Source organism: Heterodontus francisci, chromosome 37 (assembly GCF_036365525.1).
Source record: "Heterodontus francisci isolate sHetFra1 chromosome 37, sHetFra1.hap1, whole genome shotgun sequence".
Lineage (NCBI taxonomy): Eukaryota > Metazoa > Chordata > Chondrichthyes > Heterodontiformes > Heterodontidae > Heterodontus > Heterodontus francisci.
The window spans coordinates 41,710,586-41,733,783 of record NC_090407.1 but is presented as its reverse complement, the minus strand read 5'-3'; the positions used below and the strand labels follow the sequence as shown (position 1 = coordinate 41,733,783).

Here is a 23,198-nt window from a genome sequence, read left to right as displayed (position 1 = left end):
ATTAAAGGACTCAGGCTCGGCTCGGGTTCGGGTTGGCTGTGGTCGGGTCAGGCCATGATCGGGTTTTAATTTTATACCCCAGCCAGGCTTTACAAAGAACAAAGAACAAAGAACAAAGAACAGTACAGCACAGGAACAGGCCATTCGGCCCTCCAAGCCTGCGCCGATCTTGATGCCTGCCTAAACTAACACCTTCTGCACTTCCGGGGCCCATATCCCTCTATTCCCTTCCTATTCATGTATTTGTCAAGATGTCTCTTAAACGTTGCTATCGTATCTGCTTCCACCACCTCCCCTGGCAGCAAGTTCCAGGCACTCACCACCCTCTGTGTAAAAAACTTGCCTCGCACATCCCCTCTAAACTTTGCCCCTTGCACCTTAAACCTATGTCGCCTAGTAACTGACTCTTCCACCATGGGAAAAAGCTTCTGACTATCCACTCTGTCCATGCCGCTCATAACTTTGTAAACCTCTATCATGTCGCCCCTCCACCCCCGTCGTTCCAGTGAAAACAATCCAAGTTTTTCCAACCTCTCCTCATAGCTAATGCCCTCCAGACCAGGCAACATCCTAGTAAACCTCCTCTGTACCCTCTCCAAAGCCTCCACGTCCTTCTGGTAGTGTGGCAACCAGAATTGCTCGCAATATTCTAAGTGTGGCCTAACTAAGGTTCTGTACAGCTGCAACATGACTTGCCAATTTTTATACTCTATGCCCCGACCGATGAAGGCAAGCATGCCGAATGCCTTCTTGACTACCTTGTCCACCTGCGTTGCCACTTTCAGTGACCTGTGGACCTGTACGCCCAGATCTCTCTGCCTGTCAATACTCCTAAGGGTTCTGCCATTGACTGTATACTTCCCACCTGCATTAGACCTTCCAAAATGCATTACCTTACGTTTGTCCGGATTAAACTCCATCTGCCATTTCTCAGCCCAAGTCTCCAACCGATCTATATCCTGCTGTATCCTCTGACAATCCTCATCATTATCCGCAACTCCACCAACCTTTGTGTCGTCCGCAAACTTACAAATCAGACCAGCTACATTTTCCTCCAAATCATTTATATATACTACAAACAGCAAAGGTCCCAGCAGTGATCCCTGCGGAACACCACTAGTCACATTCCTCCATTCAGAAAAACACCCATCCACTGATACCCTCTGTCTTCTATGACCGAGCCAGTTCTGTATCCAACTTGCCTGCTCACCTCTGATCCCGTGTGACTTCATCTTTTGTACCAGTCTGCCATGAGGGACCTTGTCAAAGACTTTACTGAAGTCCATATAGATAACATCCACTGCCCTTCCTTCATCAATCATCTTCGTCACTTCCTCAAAAAACTCAATCAAATTAGTAAGACACGACCTCCCCTTCACAAAACCATGCTGTCTCTCGCTAATAAGTTCATTTGTTTCCAAAATGGAGTAAATCCTGTCTCGAAGAATCCTCTCTAACAGTTTCCCTACCACTGACGTAAGGCTCACCGGCCTATAATTTCCTGGATTATCCTTGCCACCCTTCTTAAACAAAGGCACAACATTGGCTATTCTCCAGTCCTCTGGGACCTCAGCTGTAGCCAATGAGGATGCAAAGATTTCTGTCAAGGCCCCAGCAATTTCTTCCCTTGCCTCCCTCAGTATTCTAGGGTAGATCCCATCAGGCCCTGGGGACTTATCTACCTTAATGCTTTGCAAGACACCCAACACCTCCTCCTTTTTGATAATGAGATGACTGAGACTTTCTGCACTCCAACACTAATCCCTGGGGAACTCCACTACAAACCTTCCTCCAGCCTGAAAAACATCCATTAGCCACTACATCTTGTTTCCTGTCACTCAACCAATTTCGTATCCATGTTGCTACTGTCCCTTTTATTCCAGGAGCTACAAGTTTGCTCACAAGTCTGTTGTGTGGCACTGTATCAAATGCCTTTTGAAAGTCCATGTACAACACATCAAAAGTATTGCCCTCATCAACCCTTTCTGTTCCCTCCTCAAAAATCTCAAGCAAGTTAGTTAAACATGATTTTCCCTTAAGAAATCCCTGCTGGCTTTCTTTAATTAATTCGCATTTGTCCATGTGACTATTGATTTTGTCCCGAATTATTTTTTCTAGAGGTTTTCCCACCACCGAAGTTAAATTGACTGACCTGTAGTTGCTGGGCTTATCATTACAACCTTTTTTGAACAAGGTTGTAACATTTGCAATTCTCCAGTCCTCTAGCACCACTCCGTGAGTCTAAGGAAGACTTAAAAATTATGGCCAGCACCTCTGCGATTTCCACCCTTACTTCCCTCAGTATCCTTGGATACATCTCATCCAGCCCTGGTGTTTTATCCACTTTCAGTACAGACAGCCTATATAATACTTCCTCTTTATCAATTTTAAACCCCTGTAGTGTCTGACTTATCTCCTCTTTCAACATTGCCTGGGTTGCATCTTCTTCCATGGTAAAGCAGATGCAAAGTATTCATTTAATACCTCAGCTATGCCCTCTGCCTCCATGTGTAAATTCCCTTTCTGGTCTCAAGTCGGCCCCACTCCTCCTTTTACCACCCTTTTACTATTTATATGCTTATAGAAACTTTGGGATTTCCTTTAATGCTAGCTGCCAGTCTCTTCTCATGCTCTCTCTTTGCTTCTCTTATTTGCTTTTTCTCTTCCCCTCTGGACCTTCTATATTCAGCCTGGTTCTCAATAGTATTTTCTACCTGGCATCTGTCATAAGCACACTTTTTCTTCTTTATCTTAATCTCTACCTCTTTTGTCATTCAGGGAGTTCTGGGTTTATTTGCTCTACTTTTTCCCTTTAAGGGAACATACCTCGACTGTGCCCAAACTATCTCTTCTTTGAAGGTAGCCCATTGTTCATCTACAGGTTTTTCTGCCAACTTTCTACTCCAATTTATTTGCCCCAGCTCCATCCTTACCCCATTGAAGTTGGCCTTCCCCCAGTTAATTATTCTTTGTCCTTTTCCATAGTCAGCCTAAAACTTATTATACAATGATCACTATCCCCTAAATGCTCTCCTACTGATACTTGATCCACTTGGCCCACCTCACTCCCAAGAACTAGGTCTAGCAGTGCCCCCTTTCTCGTTAGACTAGCAACATACGGTTGCAGAAAATTTTCCTGAACACACTCTAGGAACTCTTGCCCCTCACTGCCCTTTACACTATTATCCCTGTCTATATTTGGATAATTAAAGTCCCCCATTATAACTACCCTATAATGTTTGCACCTTTCTGTAATTTCCTTGCAAATTTGTTCCTCCATGTCCTTCCCACTAGCTGGTGGCCTATAGACAACACCGAGCAATGTAACTGCACCTTTTTTGTTCCTTGGCTCCAGTCAAATTGATTCTGTCCTCGACCTCTCTGTGACATCCTTTTACTCCAGCACTGCAACGCTTTCCTCAATCAATACTGCCACGCCTCCCCCTTTTTTTCCTTTCCTACCTTTCCTGAACACCTTGTATCCAGCAATATTTAACATCCAGTCCTGCCCTTCTTTGAACCAGGTCTCTGTAATAGCCACAACATCATATTTCCACATGGCAATCTGCACCTGTACCTCACCAATCTTATTAACCACACTCTGTGCATTCACATACATGCACATTAACACTGATTCAGACTTCATTACTTTATCCCTTACTCTGACCCCACCTAATAACGTACTATTCCCTACTCTCATGCTATCTATCTCCCCCACTATTCTCTGCACCTTGCTATTCCTCTCTAATACTTGCTCCAGGTTCCCATCCTCCTGACAATTGAATTTAAAACCTCCCCAACAGCACTAGCAAATCTCCCTGCAAGGATATTCGTCCCAATCCTGCTAAAATGCAACCTGTCCATCTTGTACAGGTTCCATCTGTCCCAACACCGGCTCCAATGTCTCAGAAATCTGATGCCCTCCCCCCCTACACCAGTTCTCCAGCCACATGTTCAATCACTCAATTCTCCTATTCCTATGCTCACTTGCACGTGAGACTGGGAGTAATCCTGAGATTACTGCTTTTGAGGTACTGCTTTTTAATCTCCTTCCTAGCTCCCTAAAATCTGCTTTCAGGACCTCATCCCCCTTCTTACCTATTTAATTGGTACCAGTGTGGACCATGACCTCTGGCTGTTCACCCTCCCCCAGAAGAATGTCCTGCAGCCTCTCAGTGATATCCTTGACCCTGGCACCAGGGAGATTACATCCTTGAGTCATGTTTAGTGCTGCAGAAACGCCTGTCTGTTCCCCTAACTAATGAATCCCCTCACAATACTGCTCTTCCACCCCTCTTCCTCCCATCCTGTGCAACTGAGCCACCCGTGGTGCCACAAACGTGGCTCTGACTGCACTCCTCTGAGGAACTATCACCCTCACCAGTATCCAAAATGGAAAACCGATTAGCGAGTGAGATCATATCAAGGGACTCCTGCACTACCTGCCTGGTGGTTACCCATTTCTTATCTGCCGGCATGCTCCTAATCTGTAATGTGACCACCTCCTTAAACATGCTATCCATGTAGTCCTCCACCTCGCGGATGCACAAAGTGACTCCAGCCACCATTCAAGTTCCGAAACCTGGAGCTCAAGCTTCTGCAGCCGGTGACACTTCCTGCAGACATGTTTGTCCAGGACTTCTCACATGCTACATTCCACTTGGCCAAGCTGCCCTGTCATATCTTGACTTTACAGACTATTTATTCCAAGTAGAATAGTTTACCAGGTACTCACCAAACAGCTCCTTCCATTGCACCAAAGCAGGAACCAAATACTGGAGCATTAAAAAAAAATGAAAAAAAGGTAGAAAAATGAAGCACCTCCTCCCCTCGTCACTGAACTCTCCAATCCCTAAACTCGAATTTCCACACTCAGCTTGCAGTCTTCACACCTTTTGCAGGCTGCACCCAGACCTCTGTATTTATACCTTTTGAAGCTGAAACTGTAGCAACCAGATTTGACTGGTCAGCTACTTAACTAATCAGCTACTCTGCAGTAGAGCCTGTTAATCCCTGCCTAAAACTGTAAGAAACTTGCTTTACTTTCTTCACCCTACTTTACTTCCTTAACTCTACTTTATCTAGAGAGTAAATCCCAGTTAAAAGCTAACTGCAGACTGGACTTTTATGAAGATAACAGCACTTAAAATCCCCATTCACCAAACTTGAATCTCCCCACTCAGCTTGCAGTCTGCACTCTTGTGTGTTTAAATGTTACTTAAAGCATCTTTCTGTTTAATTCTAGATATTCATAATTACTTCCATATTTTGTACCAACAGTAAGTATATATTATATTTTGATGTTAACATTCTTTTTATTCATTTTGAAAATTTTCAAACCGTAATTAAGTGAACTTTTTGTTTCTGCTTCCAGGTTATGCTTTTGAATGTCAAGGTAATTATTTCCCTTCAAAGTATTTGTTTTTTGACCCATTCTAGTTTATGTAAACTTTGACTACAATATCCTAGCTGGAATCTTAAAAACTCCATCCAGTCTGTTTAATTTTAAGACCTACTGCAAGTTAATTCACTTAATGGCAGGTCTCAGTGTGGAATGGTTTAGTTAACATTTTGTGAAATGTCAGTTACAAGCACACACATTCATTAACATATTTGTCAACATAGAATTCTGGTCGGGGCAAAGATGGAAAGGTGGTGGATCTCAAAAATTAGGGAGGAGCATTTCTCAAATTCTGATGTTTCCTGGTGGGGAGCAGCTTTCATGGCAACTCCAGCTTTCTTGGGCAGAATAAGGTTGTTGCTACTGAAACACGCTTGCAGGCTGGCCCCAATCATTCAAATATCTCTGCAATTTGGGTCCCTGTCCTAGCACATGAATGGATGAGGGTTCTAGCCTGCTCCCCTGGAATATCTGGTCTCAGCTAATAAAGGCAAGTATCCCGTATGATTTCCTACCTACCTTATCTACCTGTGCAGCTGCCTTCAGTGATCTATGGACAAGTACATCAAGGTCCCTCTGACCTCTGTACTTCCTAGGGTCCTACCATCCATTGTGTATTCCCTTGCCTTGTTAGTCCTCCCAAAGTGCATCACCTCACACTTCTCAGGATTAAATTCCATCTGCCACTGCTCCGCCCATCTTACCAACCCAACTATATTGACCTGTAATCTAAGGCTTTCCTCCTCACTATTTACGACACCACCAATTTTCGTGTCATCTGCAAACTTACTGATCATACCTCCTATATTCATGTCTAAATCATTAATGTACACTACAAACAGCAAGGGTCCCAGCAGCGATCCCTGCGGTACACCACTGGTCACAGGCTTCCAATTGCAAAACAACCATTGACCATCATCCTCTGCCTCCTGGCACTAAACCAATTTTGGATCCAATTTGCCAAATTGCCCTGGATCCCATGGGCTCTTACCTTCTTAACCAATCTCCCATGCGGGACCTTATCAAAAGCCTTACTGAAGTCCATGTAGACTACATCAACTGCTTTACCCTCTTATTAACTGCCTTTCCAAGTGGAGATTAATCCTGTCTCTCAGAATTCTCTCCAGTAGTTTCCCTACCACTGATGTTAGACTCACTGGCCTATAATTACCTGTTTTTTCCCTGCTACCCTCCTTGAATAATGGTACCACATTTGCTGTCCTCCAATCCTCTGGTACCTCTTCTGTGGCCAGAGACAATTTGAAAATTTGTGTCAGAGCCCCTGCTCTCTCCTCCCTTGCCTCACATAGCAGTCTGGGATACACCTCATCTGGGCCTGGGGATTTATCCACCTTTAAGCCCGCTAAAACAACTAATACTTCCTCCCTTTCAATTATACAAGTATATCACAATCCCCCTCCCTGATCTCTACACTGACATCGTCCTTCTCCATAGTGAACACAGATGAAAAGTAATCATTTAAAACCTCACCTATGTCCTCCGGCTCTACACACACATTGCCACTTTGGTCTTTAATAGGCCTTACTCTTTCCTGGTAACAGCATGCACATTAAATTCACTATCATTGTGCCAGCCAACTCTGGTCCAAAATATTCCAATTCGCTGAAATACAGTTACCTGGAGACTGGAGCGGTCGCAGGCAGACCTGGGAGGAATCACATCCCGAGCGGGACCTGAAAAGGAAACCTGGAGACTGGAGCGGTGGCAGGCTCTCTCGCTCTGTCTCTCTGTCTGTGTCTCCACAAGCTGAGATTCAAAAGAGGGAAAAAAAACTTACAGTGACATCACGGGAAATCTGCAAGGTCATTGATTGGGTAAGTAACAGCTGTTAGTGCATTTAAATAACTTAAAAAAGGGAAAGTTTTTTTTTTAAAACCTCAAAACCTACCATATAAGTGATAAGGTGAGTACTACTAAAGTGTGTTTTTAAAAATTAGTGTAATTTATTAAGGATTATAGATCGTAGTGGGTAGTGTTTGGAGTAGAACAAGGCCCCGACGGTAATTAGTATTTTTTATAGGGAGTAACTAAGTAATCTAAAGGTAAGTCATGGCAGGAGAGCTTGCACCCGTGATATGCTCTTCCTGCGCTATGTGGGAAATCAGGGACGCTTCCAGTATCCCTGACGACCATGTGTGCAGGAAATGTATCCATCTGCAGCTACTGGCAACCCACATTACGGAGCTGGAGCTGAGGGTGGATTCACTGTGGAGCATCCGCGATGCTGAGGACATCGCGGATAGCATGTTTAGCGATGTGGTCACACCACAGGTAATGGCTGCACAGGCAGAAAAGGGATGGGTGACCACAAGGCAGAGTAGTAGGTGCAGGCAGATAGTGCAGGAGTCCCCTGTGGACATCCCCTTCTCAAACAGATATATCACTTTGAATACTGTTGGGGGGGGGGGGGATGACCTCCCAGGGGAAAGCAGCAACAGCCAAGTTCGTGGCACCACGGATGGCTCTGCTGCACAGCAGGGGAGGAAAAAGACTGGCAGAGCCATAGTGATAGGAGATTCAATTGTAAGGGGAACAGACAGGCATTTCTGTGGCCGCAAACAAGACTCCAGGATGGTATGTTGCCTCCATGGTGCTAGGGTCAAGGATGTCGGAGCGGCTGCAGACATTCTGAAGGGGGAGGGTGAAGCCAGTGGTTGTGGTACATGTCAGTACCAACGACATAGATAGAAAAAGGATGAGGCCCTGCAAGATGAATTTAAGGAGTTAGGAGCTAAATTAAAAAGCAGAACCTCAAAGGTAGTAATCTCAGAATTACTTCCTGTGCCATGTGTTAGTGAGTATAGGAACAGGAGAATAGACCAGATGAATGTGTGCCTGGAGAAATAGTGCAGGAGGGTGGGATTTAGATTCCTGGGACATCGGGACCAGTTATGGGGAAGGTGGGACCTGTACAAGCAGGACGGGTTACACCCAGGCAGGACCATAACTGATGTGCTCGCAGGGGCGTTTGCTAGTGCTGTTGGGGACGATTTAAACTAGAATGGCAGGGGGATGGGAACCTAAGCGGGGAGACTGAGGAGGAGGAAACACGGATAGAAATGGAAGGCAGGAAGCAAAAAGGCAAAAGTGGAAGGCATAGAAATAAAGGCAAGAAACAAATAGTGCCATAATGCGAAATAATGCTGAGACGACTAACAATGTTAAAAAGACAAGCCTAAAGGCATTGTGTCTCAATGCGCGGAGTATTCGCAATAAGGTAGGTGAATTAACCACGCAAATAGATGTAAATGAATACGATATAGTTGCGATTACGGAGACATGGCTGCAGGGTGTCCAAGGATGGGAACTGAACATCCAGGGGTATTCAATTTTTAGGAAGGACAGGCAAAAAGGGAAAGGAGATGGAGTAGCATTGTTAGTAAAAGAGGAAATCAATACAATAGTGAGGAAGGATATTAGCTCAGAGAATCCTGATGTGGAATCTGTATGGGTGGAGCTAAGAAACACCAAGGGGCAGAAAATGTTGGTGGGGGTTGTATATAGACCCCAAACAGCAGTGATGATGTAGAGGATGGCATTAAACAGGAAATTAGAGACGCATGCAATAAGGGTGCAACTGTAATTATGGGTGAGTTTAATCTACATATAGATTGGGCAAACCAAATTAGCAATAATACTGTAGAGGAGGAATTCCTGGAGTGCGAATGTGATTGGTTTTTAGACCAATACGTTGAGGAACCAATTAGAGAACAGGTCATCCCAGACTGGGTATTGTGTAATGAGAAAGGATTAGTTAACAATCTTGTGCGGGGTCCCTTGGGGAAGAGCAGCCATAACATGATAGAATTCTTCATTAAGATGGAGAGTGAGAGAGTTGATTCCGAGACTAGGGTCCTGAATCTAAATAAAGGAAACTATCAAGGTATGAGGCGTGAGTTGGCTATGATAGATTGGGGAACGTTACTTAAAGGGTGACAGTGGATAGGCAATGGCTAGCATTTAAAGAACACATAGATGAATTACAACAATTGTTCATTCCTGTCTGGCACAAAAATAAAACAGGAAGAGTGGCTCAACCATGGCTTATAAAAGAAATTATGGATAGTATTAAATCCAAGGAGGAGAAATATAAAATAACCAGAACAAGCAGCAAACCTGAGGATTGGGAGCAGTTTAGAATTCAGCAAAGGAGGACAAAGGGATTGATTAAGAATGGGAAAATAGAGTATGAGAGTAAGCTTGCAGAGAACATAAAAAATGACTGTAAAAGCTTCTAAAGATAAGTGAAGAGAAAAAGATTAGTGAAGACAAATGTGGGTCCCCTGCAGTCAGAAAGGGGGGAATTTATAATGGGGAACAAAGAAATGGCAGACCAATTAAGTACATACTTTGGTTCTGTTTTCACAAAGGAGGACACAAATTACCTCCCAGAAATGTTGGGCAACATAGGGTCTAGTGAGAAGGAGGAACTGTATGAAATCGGTATTAGTAGGAAAATGGTGTTAGAGAACTTGACGGGATTGAAATCCGATAAATCCCCAGGGCCTGATAATCTACATCCCAGAGTATTTAAGGAAATGGCCCTCGAAATAGTAGATGCAATGCTGTGCATTTTTCAAAATTCTATAGATTCTGGAACAGTTCCAACGGATTGAAGGGTAGCTAATGTAACCCCACTATTTAAAAAAGGAGGTAGAGAGAAAACAGACCGGTTGGCCTGACATCAGTAGTGGGGAAAATGCTAGAGCCCATTATAAAAGATGTAATAGCAGAGCACTTGGAAAACAATGACAAGATCGGACAAAGTCAACATGGATTTACGAAAGGGAAATCATGCTTTGACAAGTCTACTGGAATTTTTTGAGGATTTAACTAGTACAATAGATAAGTGAGAACCAGTGGATGTGGTGTTTTTGGACTTCCAGAAGGCTTTCGATAAGGTCTCACATAAGAGATTAGCGTGTAAAATTAAAGCACATGGGATTGGGGGGTAAGGTACTGACATGGATAGAGAACTGGTTGGCAGACAGGAAACAAAGAGTACGAATAAACGGATCTTTTTCCAAATGGCAGGGAGTGACTAGTGGGGTACCGCAGGGATCAGTGCTAGGACCCCAGCTATTCACAATATATATTAATGATATAGAGGAGGGAATTAAATGTAATATATCCAAGTTTGCAGAAGACACAAAGCTGGGTAGGAGTGTGAGCTGTGAGGAGAATGCAGAGAAGCTGGGCGGCACAGTGGCACAGTGGCTAGCACCGCAGCCTCACAGCTCCAGCGACCCGGGTTTGGTTCTGGGTACTGCCTGTGCGGAGTTTGCAAGTTTTCCCTGTGATCGCGTGTGTTTCCGCTGGGTGCTCTGGTTTCCTCCCACAGCCAAAGACTTGCAGGTTGATAGGTAAATTGACCATTGTATATTGCCCCTAGTGTAGGTAGGTGGTAGGAGAATAGTGGGGAAGTGGTAGGGAATATGGGATTAATGTAGGATTAGTATAAATGGGTGGTTGTTGGTCGGCACAGACTCGAAGTGCCGGTTTCAGTGTTGTATCTCTCTATGACTCTAGCTCCAGTGTGATTTGGACAGGTTGAGTGCATGGGCAAATACATGGCAGATGCAGTATAATGTGGATAAATGTGAGGTTATCCACTTTGGTGGCAAAAACAGAAAGGCAGATTATCTGAACGGTGATAGATTGGGAAAGGGAGAGGTGCAGCAAGACCTGGGTGTCCTTGTGCACCAGTCGCCGAAAGTAAGCATGCAGGTGCAGCAGGCACTTAAGAAGGCAAATGGTATGTTGGCCTTCATAGTGAGAGGATTCGAGTACAGGAGCAAGGATGTCTTGCTGCAATTATACAAGGCCTTGATAAGACCACATCTGGAATACTGTGTGCAGTTTTGGTCTCCTTATCTGAGGAAGGATGTTCTTGCTATGAAGTGAAGCGAAGGTTCACCAGACTGATTCCTGGGATGGCAGGACTGACGTATGAAGAGAGATATTGGGTCGATTAGGCTTGTTGTTGCTAGAGTTTAAAAGAATGAGAGGGGTTCTCATAGAAACTTACAAAATTCTAACAGGACTGGACAGACTAGATGCAGGAAGGATGTTCCCGATGGCGGGGGAGTCCAGGACCAGGGGTCACAGTCTAAGGACAAGGGGTAATCCATTTAGGACTGAGATGAGGGATTTTTTCACCCAGAGAATGGTGAACCTGTGGAATTCTCTACCACAGAAAGCAGTTGAGGCCAAATCATTAATTATATTCAAGAAAGAGTTAGATATTGTTCTTAGGGCTAAAGGAATCGAGGGATACGGGGAGAAGGTGGGAACAGGGTACTGAGTTTGGATGATCAGTTATGATCGTATTGAATGGCGGTGCAGGCTCGAAGAGCCGAATGGCCCACTCCTGTTCCTATTTTTTATGTTTCTAAGACAAGTCTTCGCTGATCAACCCCGCGTCTTGGCATGCTTATTGGATATTGTACATGCAAAGTCAAACTCTTTGTCATGGAGGGCTTGCAGGAATGGTCAGAACTCAAGGAATCTATCTAGGATAAAATATAACAAGTGGCACAATCCACTGTCATCCCATGGAGACCAGTTGATCCATTCTGAACTTAACTGTACTAAAAAGCTTTAGCTTCCAGCTTTATTTATATTTATAATATATTAGAAGTCTGGCATCTTCTGTTTGTCACACTTGTGTCATGATTTGTTAAGCCTGGATATTGCTTATTCAACTACAAATTATTTTCAAATGATCAGCCTTGGCTCAGTATGTGGCCTCCTGCTTCTGACGGAAGATTGTGGGTTCAAGCCCCACTCCACAGATGGACAGGGATAAATTTGGCAGGTATGGCGGGGGTGGGGGGTGGTGGTGGTTTATGTCTGAAAAATCTGTTGCCAACCCAAACCCATCTCCAACCCACCCATTTCCAGTTTTAACTGAGGCCGGAAGGTGGGCAGGCGACCAACCCAGTCCAAGGAAGCAGGTAGGAACTTTAATCAAGCTGCAAGCCTCATTGTCAATCAAACTTTCAACTTTAACTGCTGTCAGCCAGTTTTTCGAGCATTAGGGAACCCGGCAGCTTCTTCAAGGCAACGACTTGGTGTATTCAGGAGGTTGGTGCCTTCACACCTACCTCCTGGAACCAGTTGCCTGCCTGAGGAACCTCATCAATTGGGTACATCCCCAATAACCTTCCCCCCAAGGTCTCTGATCCCACCACAAGGCCGCCAATTTCTACTCCACCACTAGGCCTTTGATTCCCCACCATAAAGCCTCTGACATCCCCCCATCAACTCAAGGCCACAAATTCACATTCCCCCACCTTCGAAGCTCTGATTCCCTCCGCATCCTCCCAAGGTGTCTGACACCCTACCCCAAAGCATTGGATTTCCCAACCTCTGATCCTCACAAGCCTCTGATCCTCCTTTCAGTCTCCGACCTCCTCACCCTCTTCAGTCCTGGCCTGCCCCCTCAGGATCGCAAGCCCACCCAATCAACCAACGCAATTAATCCCCTTTCCTCACCCCAATGAGCCACCCCTCACCACGCAATAAACCCCGCACCCCCCCCCCCCCCCACCCATCCTCTGGCCCCGATGCAGGCTTACCTGCTGTTGCGGCCTTCATTGACCAGCTCCCTGCCCAACTGAATGCCCAGCTGCCAATCAGGCTGGGCCTCCGGATAGGAAACTGATCAGTGACACCACTGACATGCAGTGCAGTTAAATTCCCACAGTTTATGGGGTGGGGATGGTTGTCAGGGGTATTCCTGAACTGCGGATTCCCCATGGCTTTCTGACTGATCCATTCCCTGTGGGTCAGGTAAGCAAAAGTTTCCCCCATAATTCGGGCTGATACTTCAGTGCAGTAGTGAGGGACTGTCGGAGGTGTTGCCTTTCGGGTGAGATGTTAAACCAAGGCCTTGTCTGACATCTCAAATGGACTTAAACAATCTCATGGCACTATTCAAAGAAGAGCAGGGGAGTTCTCTCAGCATGTTCCCCAAAATTTATCTCTCAACCAACAGCAATAAAACCGATTATCTGGTCTTGAATCACATTGGTGTCTGTGGGACCTTGCTTTGCACAAAGTGGCTGCTGCATTTTCCTACTTTATAACAGTGACTACACCTCAAATGTAATTAATTGGCTGTAAATCATTATGGGACATACTGAACGCTGTATGTTCTCCTCTTTTATGTTCTGATGAAGGGTCACTGACCTGGAATGTTGACTTTGCTTCTCTCTCCACAGATGCTCCCAGACCTGCTGAGTATTTCCAGTATTTCTTGTTTTTATTTCTGTTTTTCTGTTTTGTACCACTGCTATACATCTCCCATCTCCCACTACATCCAAATTCCATTTCTCCTTTTCCATTTTCTTTTGCAAGCATAATTATTAATTACTTCTTATTTTATCGTTAAGTATTTTGTGACTAGCTTGTTCATTTTTCCATTGATCACACTGTAAATAGACAATCGCGTTATAAGTGCATTGAAAAGAAATTCCCATTTTCCCAGCCTAGCTAGCAGACAGACAGCAAATGCAACAGGCATGGAGGATGCAAACAGCGAGTTAAGGAGGGCAGGTGGAACTGAGACCCAGACCAGGTAGGTGAAGTTACAAGGGTGCAAAAGCAGCAAAAGCTCCAACACTTTCTTCATAGGCTTCAGTAGGCAAACTGGAAAAAACTGGGTAGGATAGAACATAAAAGAGGAGATACAGAGGTTGGATACAAAAATCTACCTCTCTGACCAAGCTTTTGGTTATCAGTGCTAATATCTCTTTATGTGGCTCAGTGCCAAATTTTGTCTGATAATGTTCCAGTGAAGCACTTTGAGATGTTTTAGTACATTAAAGGTGCTATATAAATGCAAGTTTCTGTTGTTGAAAGATTGGATACAGATGTGCAGGAAGAGGGAAGGTGTAGAGCTCAACCTATCTCATGCTAGCTATTTATTGTATTTTCTGTGAAACTAGCAATTAATTTTTAAAGCACTTATAGTACTATAAATAGATTATGGCATTTTAAATAGAAATTTTAGTCTCTTGGTGAATCAGCAAATGCACTTGGCACAGGGCACAGCAACAGGTTAGGGAGGCTGTGGGACTAGCACTGGGGCTTTAGCTAGTGAGTGAAGCAACTAGGATCTGAAGGTGACATCAGCTCCCATACCTTCCTCTCAGGATTGGATCGGAGGTTTGTTTTTGATATATCGAAGAGGATAGAGAGCTAGTGACAATAGATACAGGTTTGAAAGATTAAGAGATAAATATTACAGAGCTCCCGACATCGGGCTCCGTGGTGGGGGGAGGGGCCAGAAGATCATTCCAGCGGTGGCCCATCATGGAGCACGACACCAGGAGGGCCAGGCCCGATCTTCCCGGCGGTGGTGAGGCTCCATGGCGGCCCCCCTGCCGCTGGACGATGGGACGCCGATTAAAATATTCAAATGAACACATTGCATACATTTTAATAAAATTAAAAGCAATCTTACTGTCAGGCCGCGATCTTCTGAGCCGTGGCCAACACTCGCGCCTTCACTTTCCTGCCTGGAGAAAGCAGGCGCCAAAATGGTGAGGAAGGGGGGAACTTAAGATTTTTAATGTGAAGGGGGGAGACAGGTCAAATTTACATTATTGGTGTAGGGAATGGTGGGAAGGGGTGACTTAATTTTGGGGGAGGCGGTCAAGTTGGAAGGTAAGTGTTTTGGGGGGGTGGAGAGCGGGCAAATAATGAATTTTATTGTTATTGGGGGGTGGGAAAAGGACAGCAGATTTCTATTCAGAACAGTGGGGGGACTATAACTTTCAAAATTTAAGTTAGCAGACAGCCCTTTAAAAATGCTGCCAACGCCTGCACACAGGCAGCTGACGTCATTGCCAGCATCAGAGAGCCCGCTTCCTCCACGTGATTGGGGTGATTGGGGGGGGGGGGGGGGGGGTACATGGGGGGAAGCGCCCAACCGGCATATTATTTTGGACCGCTGCGAAGAAGATCACGGCAGCATGGTGGCGCGAGGCCCACAAATGCGGGCCATACATTTTTTCCCAGGAATTCTGACGCTCTGGCTTGCCAGCATGGTTTGCTCATCCCTAATCACCGTTGTAAAGGAATGACATATGTGCCTAAGCAAGACTTGTGAGACTTGCAAACTCCACACAGGCAGTACCCAGAATTGAACCCGGGTCGCTGGAGCTGTGAGGCTGCGGTGCTAACCACTGCGCCACTGTGCCGCCCCAAAGACCATTCAGTAAGAACTTACAGTCCACCTGTCAGATCATTCAACAGGTGATGTTGGAGCTGATGTTGTTCCCATGATTTGCTGCTTTTGTCCTTCTTGTGGTAGATTTTTAAAGACAGTGAGATGTTGTCAAGCTAACCATGATGGGATTTTGCAGTGCATTCTGAAGATCATACATTCTGCAGCCACAGTGTGCTGGTGATGGAGGGAAGGATATTGAACCCTGGATGGTGTCAAGCTTCATACTTGTGCTTGAGGCTACACCCATCCAGGTGAGAGGTGAGTATTCCAACACACACATGAATTGATGCATAGGGGTCCCCAGCACCTTTCCTGCTTTTGTAGCCAGGGCTGATATGGCTCGTCCAGTTAAGCTCATGTTCACTGGTAACTCCTTAGATGCTGGTGGTGGAGGATTCAGCAACTGTAGCACAACTGAAGGTCAAAAGGAGATGAATGTGCTTTTCATGTTCGATAAAGTCATTACTTGGCACTTATGTGGCAGAAGAATTATCTGCCACTCCTCAGCCCATGCCAGGATACTGTCCAGGTTCCGAAGAAGGGTCACTGACCCGAAACGTTAACTCTGCTTCTCTTTCCACAGATGCTGCCAGACCTGCTGAGTGAATCCAGCATTTCTTGTTTTTGTTTCAGATTTCCAGCATCTGCAGTATTTTGCTTTTATATTACTGTCCAGGTCTTGTTGTAGGCTGCCATGGACAGCAGTAAATAAGCTTGCAGGAATCAGATGTGCTCGCAGTACAGGGTTGTATGCAGGTCTCACAACGTTGCATTCAAATGGCAGTTGATCTAAGAAAGATCACTTGCATTTGGACATCAGGAAAGTGAACAGCATGGAAGATATATCACAATTTTAAACTCTGGGCCAGATAGGCCTTTGTCCCCTCCAATGGAACAACAATGTGGGACACCACAATTTCACTCACTCCATGAAGCAGCTGTACCATTTCTGTCATCACTGGCATTGGTGTCCAGCCCTAATAGTCAAATAACCCAGTCCGGGAGATTTTGAATGGGGCCATAGGAAGGCAAGATGGAAGCATGGATTTTGTAGTCACCTTAGTGTGACCAGTCCCAACCCAGTGTGCAGTGAGTCCAATTCATACCAAAAATTCCATTATTTTGGTACTCATAAGAGTAACAGGGAACAAGTGGGAAACAGAAAGTTTACTTAGTATTATAAGAGTTTTACTTCTGAGGTTGAGGAACAAGTCATCCTTGTAGTATGGAACAGAAGGAACTTTAACTTGCAACTAATCTGTACTGTAGCAGACCTAAGAGCACTGATGTTAACATTGCACAGAAAAATAAACTGCTCCTTTCCCGAAACAGAGTTGACACCTCACTGAAGAACACACTATTCACACACAGAAGAATAAGTAGTCTTTTCTATTTCTAGGTCCTTTTACTTTATACCCTTTTCAATTTAAGATTTTTATTTTATAAAAGAACTCTTAAGGTCTGTCATTTTGTCTGGATTTATTTATTGACTTAAAAGGTAGTGAAAATATTTTCCACAATGCTGGAGGAACTATTCTTTATTGGAAACCTATCATTAAATAGAATGAGGTCCAGCTTAGTTTAGTTTAGAGATACAGCACTGAAACAGGCCCTTCAGCCCACCGAGTCTGCGCCGACCATCAACCACCCATTTATACTAATCCTACACTAATCCCATATTCCTACCACATCCCCACCTGTCCCTATATATTTCCCTACCACCTACCTATACTAGGGGCAATTTATAATGGCCAATTTACCTACCAACCTGCAAGTCTTTTGGCTTGTGGGAGGAAACCGGAGCACCCGGAGAAAACCCACGCAGACACAGGGAGAACTTGCAAACTCCACACAGGCAGTACCCAGAATTGAACCCGGGTCGCTGGAGCTGTGAGGCTGCGGTGCTAACCACTGCGCCACTGTGCCGCCCCAAAGACCATTCAGTAAGAACTTACAGTCCACCTGTCAGATCATTCAACAGGTGACTAAAGGATTCCACGGAACATGCTTCCAATAGTCTACCTGGAACGATATTCCATGGATTCACCTCTGTTTGTGTGAAGAAGAACTTCTTGATATCAGTCCCATGTTTGCCTTTCATTTTTTGGAAACAGTGCACCTTGTTCTATTGTCATTACAACTGTCATGCACACCAGAAATATGATGATACAACAATCATGGAATAACTCTGAAGAGTTATGAAAAATAGATTTTGTCTTTAAAAAATGAACCTTTACTTTTAAAAGTGAACAATGGTCCAAAATAGCCACTGAAGAAAAGGGGCTTGGTCTTTTGTGTATTCAAACAGTCTGACAAAGGCAAAGGGCAAATCTTCAAAGCCAAATGATACTAATGGAACCCATTTTACACCTACACATTCCAGAATTGAATGTATTTTTCTGAAGCAAAAAAGATGTGAAGTAGCCATGTCCTGGTCCACTGTGCAATCACCGTGGGGAACAGATGAGAATGTCAACTACCAGGAGGTGAGAGGTGACACAGTTTTACCTTAAAAATGACAGCCAGAGAGAGAGACAGACAGACCCAGAAGGTGAAGCTTCTTGTAACAGCTTGAGTTCCAGCCAAGCCCTGCACTGTGCCCTGCTGAAAAATATCATACATCTGCAGTATATAGCAGTGAGAGCTAAAAGTAATCTACCATCTTCAACACAACCTTCAATCAAGAGAGAAATCTACAATCATCTCAGGCCTGCATCCCCCTAGAACTTGATTCTCAAGCAACTTCAACAGGTTTATTGTAACCTTCCCCCCCACTAAAAAAATACCTTCCTCTTTCCTTTCTCTATCTGTTTCTTCTTTCATGTGTACACGCGTGTGCAAGCGAATGAGTGAGTGGATGCGGTTGTGACAATTTCAGCATAAGGTGTATTGATCAATATACAATTGACTTTCTGTTTTTAAAACCTATAAGAAAACCTGTCGCTGTCTGCTTATTTGAAAATTTAAACACCAAGGGGCTAAACTCTAATACAAGTATACTTGCTGCGGTCAGGTGGGGAGTTGAACAGTGAGAACCCCAACATCGCATCACGTAGCCGTAACACAATCTCTCCATTTCTATAAAGTAATCTTTCAATATCATTCCACTTTCATTTTACTGATTCTCTTGGTCTAATTTTTTCTTTCCTTGCTGAAAATCTTTAAATATTTCCGAATAAAATTGAATATAAAGTCTCGCAATTAACTTCTCTTCCTAAACCAAAATCTAATTATTTTGATCTCCAGCCTGTACGTGCTGAAAAGTATCAACCACCTGTTGAATTTCACTTAAACCAGCTTATCCCTGAGTATGATTGCTATTTTTCTCTTTTTATTCTTCACGCAGTACGTCACACCCTCTAATATTGTAAATATGTTACTTTTTGTTTATTACTTTATCCAGGTACTTACAAAACTCAATGGTTTGACCGAGATGATCCATCAGGATATGGGGATTATGAAGATCTTGTGAATCTCCAAAAAGAATATCCTGGTCAGATCTGCAGTAATCCAACTGCCTGTGAAGTGGAGACAATATCAGGGATTCCAGCCTCAAACACCGGAGACAATATCCATGAGTAAATAATGATTCCTGCTGTTTTATTTTGATACTGTGATTTTATTTCACAGAGAATGAATTGTTTTAGCAATTACATTAGCTCACCCTCCTATTCTATATTAATCAGGTGCAGTATTTTGAGTGGATTTGCTTGTGTGAATGCACAGCAAAAAGGCAGGATCTGTCAAGATTACACAATACGATTTACCTGCCCTGAGTCTGTTTGTAAGTATTGCATTTGTGAAAGTTGTTTTATTGAGTATTAGTGTTGCATATTTTTTATCCTCTTCTTACACTAGATTTTTGGCTTCTGTACTTTCAATCATACTGACGGGTAAATGTCAAATCCCTGTGGCTTTTGAGAAATTTTCATTAATATCATGGCATTTTTTTGAGTGATGAACATTCACATGGAAAATCATTTGGTGGCATCACATACTAGCTGCATATTGATGAAAGATACCTTTTACTACTGATAAAGTTCAGGGGGCACTCATACAGGGCATCAATGCAACATTGATCAATCTTCAATCTCCCAATTATGTTTCGAGTTACCTATCTCTTGTACAAGGCGATCTCTGCCCTAGCCAGGTGCAGCTCCATCTCTCTCCAGAAGGAATTCAACAAATCAGCGTTCACCGCATGACCTGGCACCATTTCCCTATTCTCTGGAAAAGGAACCTTCTAATATTTAACAAAGGGACCAAAGTGGTTCCTGTACTAATTTTGATTGCCAAAGGGGTCAGAGAGGAATTTTACATATTTTTTTCCTCTTAATTGGCCTTTTACACTGTTTCTTCTCTCAGGTAATTATATCACGCTTGGTGGAGCATCGAGTGCATTTATTGTGATGCACAGGGCATCGCAACTGTCTGGTACAGGGTGGAAAAACCAGTGGGTTTATTCCTATCCATCATTTCTCATATGTTTGGAATCACACCTATATCTGGGTGATGCCTGCTCTTTAATATAATATCACTATATTAATATAATATTCTTGTTACATGGCAGGGTTCACGGAGAAATATATAAAATTTGAGCTTCTGTTATCTTCTTGAAGCAGTGGTGCATTGTGAATTCACTAACATCGAATTACAATAACAATTACAAAACAAAAACCTGCTATTCAGCCCAACCAACCCATTTTGGTGTTTATTCTCCACACAAACAGTAGTCCTAATCCTGTTTGCCTGCTCCTTTCCCACATTTCCTTACTCCCCTTTCCTTTAATCGTCTGTCTAGACTATTCTTATACATTGGTTTCAATAAGCCTGGTAGTGCAATCCACAGCCTCATAATTTTGTGTAAAAATATCACCTGTTCTCTGTCCTAAACCTTATACATTTAATCTTCTATGTTCCCTTGTTCAATTTCCCTCAATCACTGGAAACAATTTGTTTCTATCTATTCTGCCCCATACCTTCATAATTCTAAACACCTCTATCAAATCATCACTCAAACTCCTCTGCTCTACGGAAAACAGACTCAATTTTTTAAGTCTTTCTGAGAGCTGTGTGAAGGTACAAGGAGTGGTGAAGGTAGCACTCACAGTTCGAGCCACCTCTTTCTATAACTCCAGTATTTCGCTCGTCTGAGGCTCCCGCTCCTCTGTCTCCAGGGGCTGTTCCCTTTTTGCCCTAATTTCTGCCAACAGGACACTCACAGAGTCAGTCTAAACTTTGGGAACTCCGACCAAATCTTTAATTTTCCTTTTCACAGAAGTTTGAAATGTTTAGGTGAAGCCTCTGTCATCTATTCCTGAGTTTTGCTCATAATCCTTGGATGTAAACTATCAGATCCTTGTGACTTATCTACTTCGAATTTGAGTCACTTTAGTACTGTCTCTTGGACAGTAATATATACTAATTATTCTGCTGGTTCTACAATTCCAACTCCACTATGCAAACTGAGACAAGGGGACTGAGAAGGCAACCCAAGTACCCCAGAAAGAGTGCTCCCAGGAGGAACAAATTGGACCATTATGCTATCATTAAGTTCCCTCTGACCACCGAGTCTGCTATGAAGAAAATTGAGGACAACAATACTTTGGTTTTCATTGTTGACATCAAGGCCAATAAACACCAGATTAAACAGGCTGTCAAGAAACTGTATGATATTGATGTAGCAAAAATCAACACTCTTATAAGGCCTGACGGTGAGAAGAAAGCATATGTCCGTCTAGCCCCAGACTACGATGCATTGGATGTTGCTAATAAGATTGGCATCATCTAAACTGGTTTCACGAAGAGCTGTATAAATCAATAAAATTTTAAAATAAAAAAAAAGAAATCCAACAGGGAAATCAGAAGAAACTTCTTTACCCAAAGTGTGGTGAGAATGTAGAACTTGCTACCATAGGACTTCTTGATGGCCTCTAGTTATGCTCTTCCCCAAAATAGGAAACATTCTCTCTGTATCCACTCGATCAAAACCTTTCATAATTTTGAAGACCTCTATTAGGTCATACCTCAGCCTTCTTTTTTCAAGAGAAAACAGACATAGCCTGTCAATTCTTTCCTGATATGTACACCCTCACATTTCTGGTATCATCCTTGTAAATCTTCTCTGCACCCTCTCCAGTGCCTCTATATTCTTTTTATAATATGCAACCAGAACTGCATGCAGTACTCTAACTTGGTATAATCAAGTTTCAATACAGGTTTAGCATAACCGCCTTACTTTTCAATTCTATCCCTCTAGAAATAAATCATAGTGCTTGGTTTTCTTTTCTCATGGTCTTGCTAACCTGTGGTGCAACATTTAGTGATTGGTGTATTTGTACTCTGAGATTCCTTTGTCCCTCAACTCCACCTGAACCTGCACCTTCCAAATAATGAGTGACCTCCCTATTTTTCCTATCAAAATGTACTATCTCACATTTAGGAACATAGGAGCAGGAGTAGGCCATTCAGCCCATCTAGCCTCCTCTGCCATTCAATACCATCATGGCTGATCATCCATTTCAATGCCTTTTTCCCCACATTATCCCCATATCCCTTTATGTCTTTGGTATTTAGAAATCTGTCAATCTCTGTTTTAAACATACTCAATGACTGAGCTTCCATAGTCCTCTGGGGTAGAGAATTCCAAAGATTCACAACCCTCAGAGTAAAGAAATTTTTCCACACCTTTGTCCTAAGTGGCTTCCCCCTTATTTTGAAATTGTGTCCTCTGGTTTCAGACTCCCCAATCTAAGTTGAACTTCATTTGCCAATTATTTGCCCATTCTGCAAGTTTATTAATGTCCTCCTGTAATTTGTTGCAGTCCTCCTCGGTATAGACTATCCCACCCAATTTGGTCTCATTTGCAAATTTTTAAATTGTGGTTTTGATTCCAAAGTCCAAGTCCACCAACGGAAAAGTGGGTGGTGAACCCGCTTCCGCTTGGCCTGGGGATCCGACCCGTATTCTGCGGGTGTCTGGGCTTTAATTGGTCTGAGGCGGGACTTCCATCCGCTTGAGGTAGGAGGTCCCGCCTAATGGAGCTGCTGGGTGTAGTGGCCACTGCTGGGACTGCACCCAGCATCGTAAGAAGATGCTGGGGAACCCTGGAACGCAGATAAGTTTTTATTGCCTTGCTAGGATGATCGGTCGGGCCCTAGCAAGGCAAGGGTGGTCAATTGGGGGGACAGGATGTGTGTTGGGAGTTGGGGGCGGATGGGGCATCGGGGACAGCCCTCTGTCGGGCACAGGGTGCCCGATCATGAGGGCCCACTCCCAGGCTTTCAGAGAGCCGCCTGCTTTTAACAGGCAGCTTTTCTCAGATCTGGCTGCCGCCCTGCCATGGGTAAAATCCTCGTGGAGGCGGGTGGAGGCCCTTAAGTGGCAGGAGTGTGATGGAATACTCTCCACTTGCCTGGATGGGTGCAGCTCCAGCAACACTCAAGAAGCTCGACACCATCCAGGACAAAGCAGCCCATTTGATTGGCACCAGATCCACAAACATTCACTCCCTACACCACCAACTCACAGTGGCAGCA

The 23,198-nt window shown here is 43.9% G+C and overlaps 1 protein-coding gene across 1 annotated transcript; it reads left to right on the top strand.

Moving 5' to 3' along the window:
• The first annotated feature begins 21,117 nt into the window (after positions 1–21,117).
• Positions 21,118–21,500, top strand: LOC137352032 (large ribosomal subunit protein uL23-like). The gene has a single exon (XM_068017007.1). It carries the CDS (start codon positions 21,118–21,120, stop codon positions 21,448–21,450), a length of 333 nt encoding a protein of 110 aa, XP_067873108.1. The 3' UTR covers positions 21,451–21,500.
• The last annotated feature ends 1,698 nt before the right edge of the window (positions 21,501–23,198 follow it).

Bases quoted from the DNA above. Each gene is read 5' to 3' on its own strand.
- LOC137352032 (XM_068017007.1), top strand. From the start codon at position 21,118: ATGCAAACTGAGACAAGGGGACTGAGAAGGCAACCCAAGTACCCCAGA.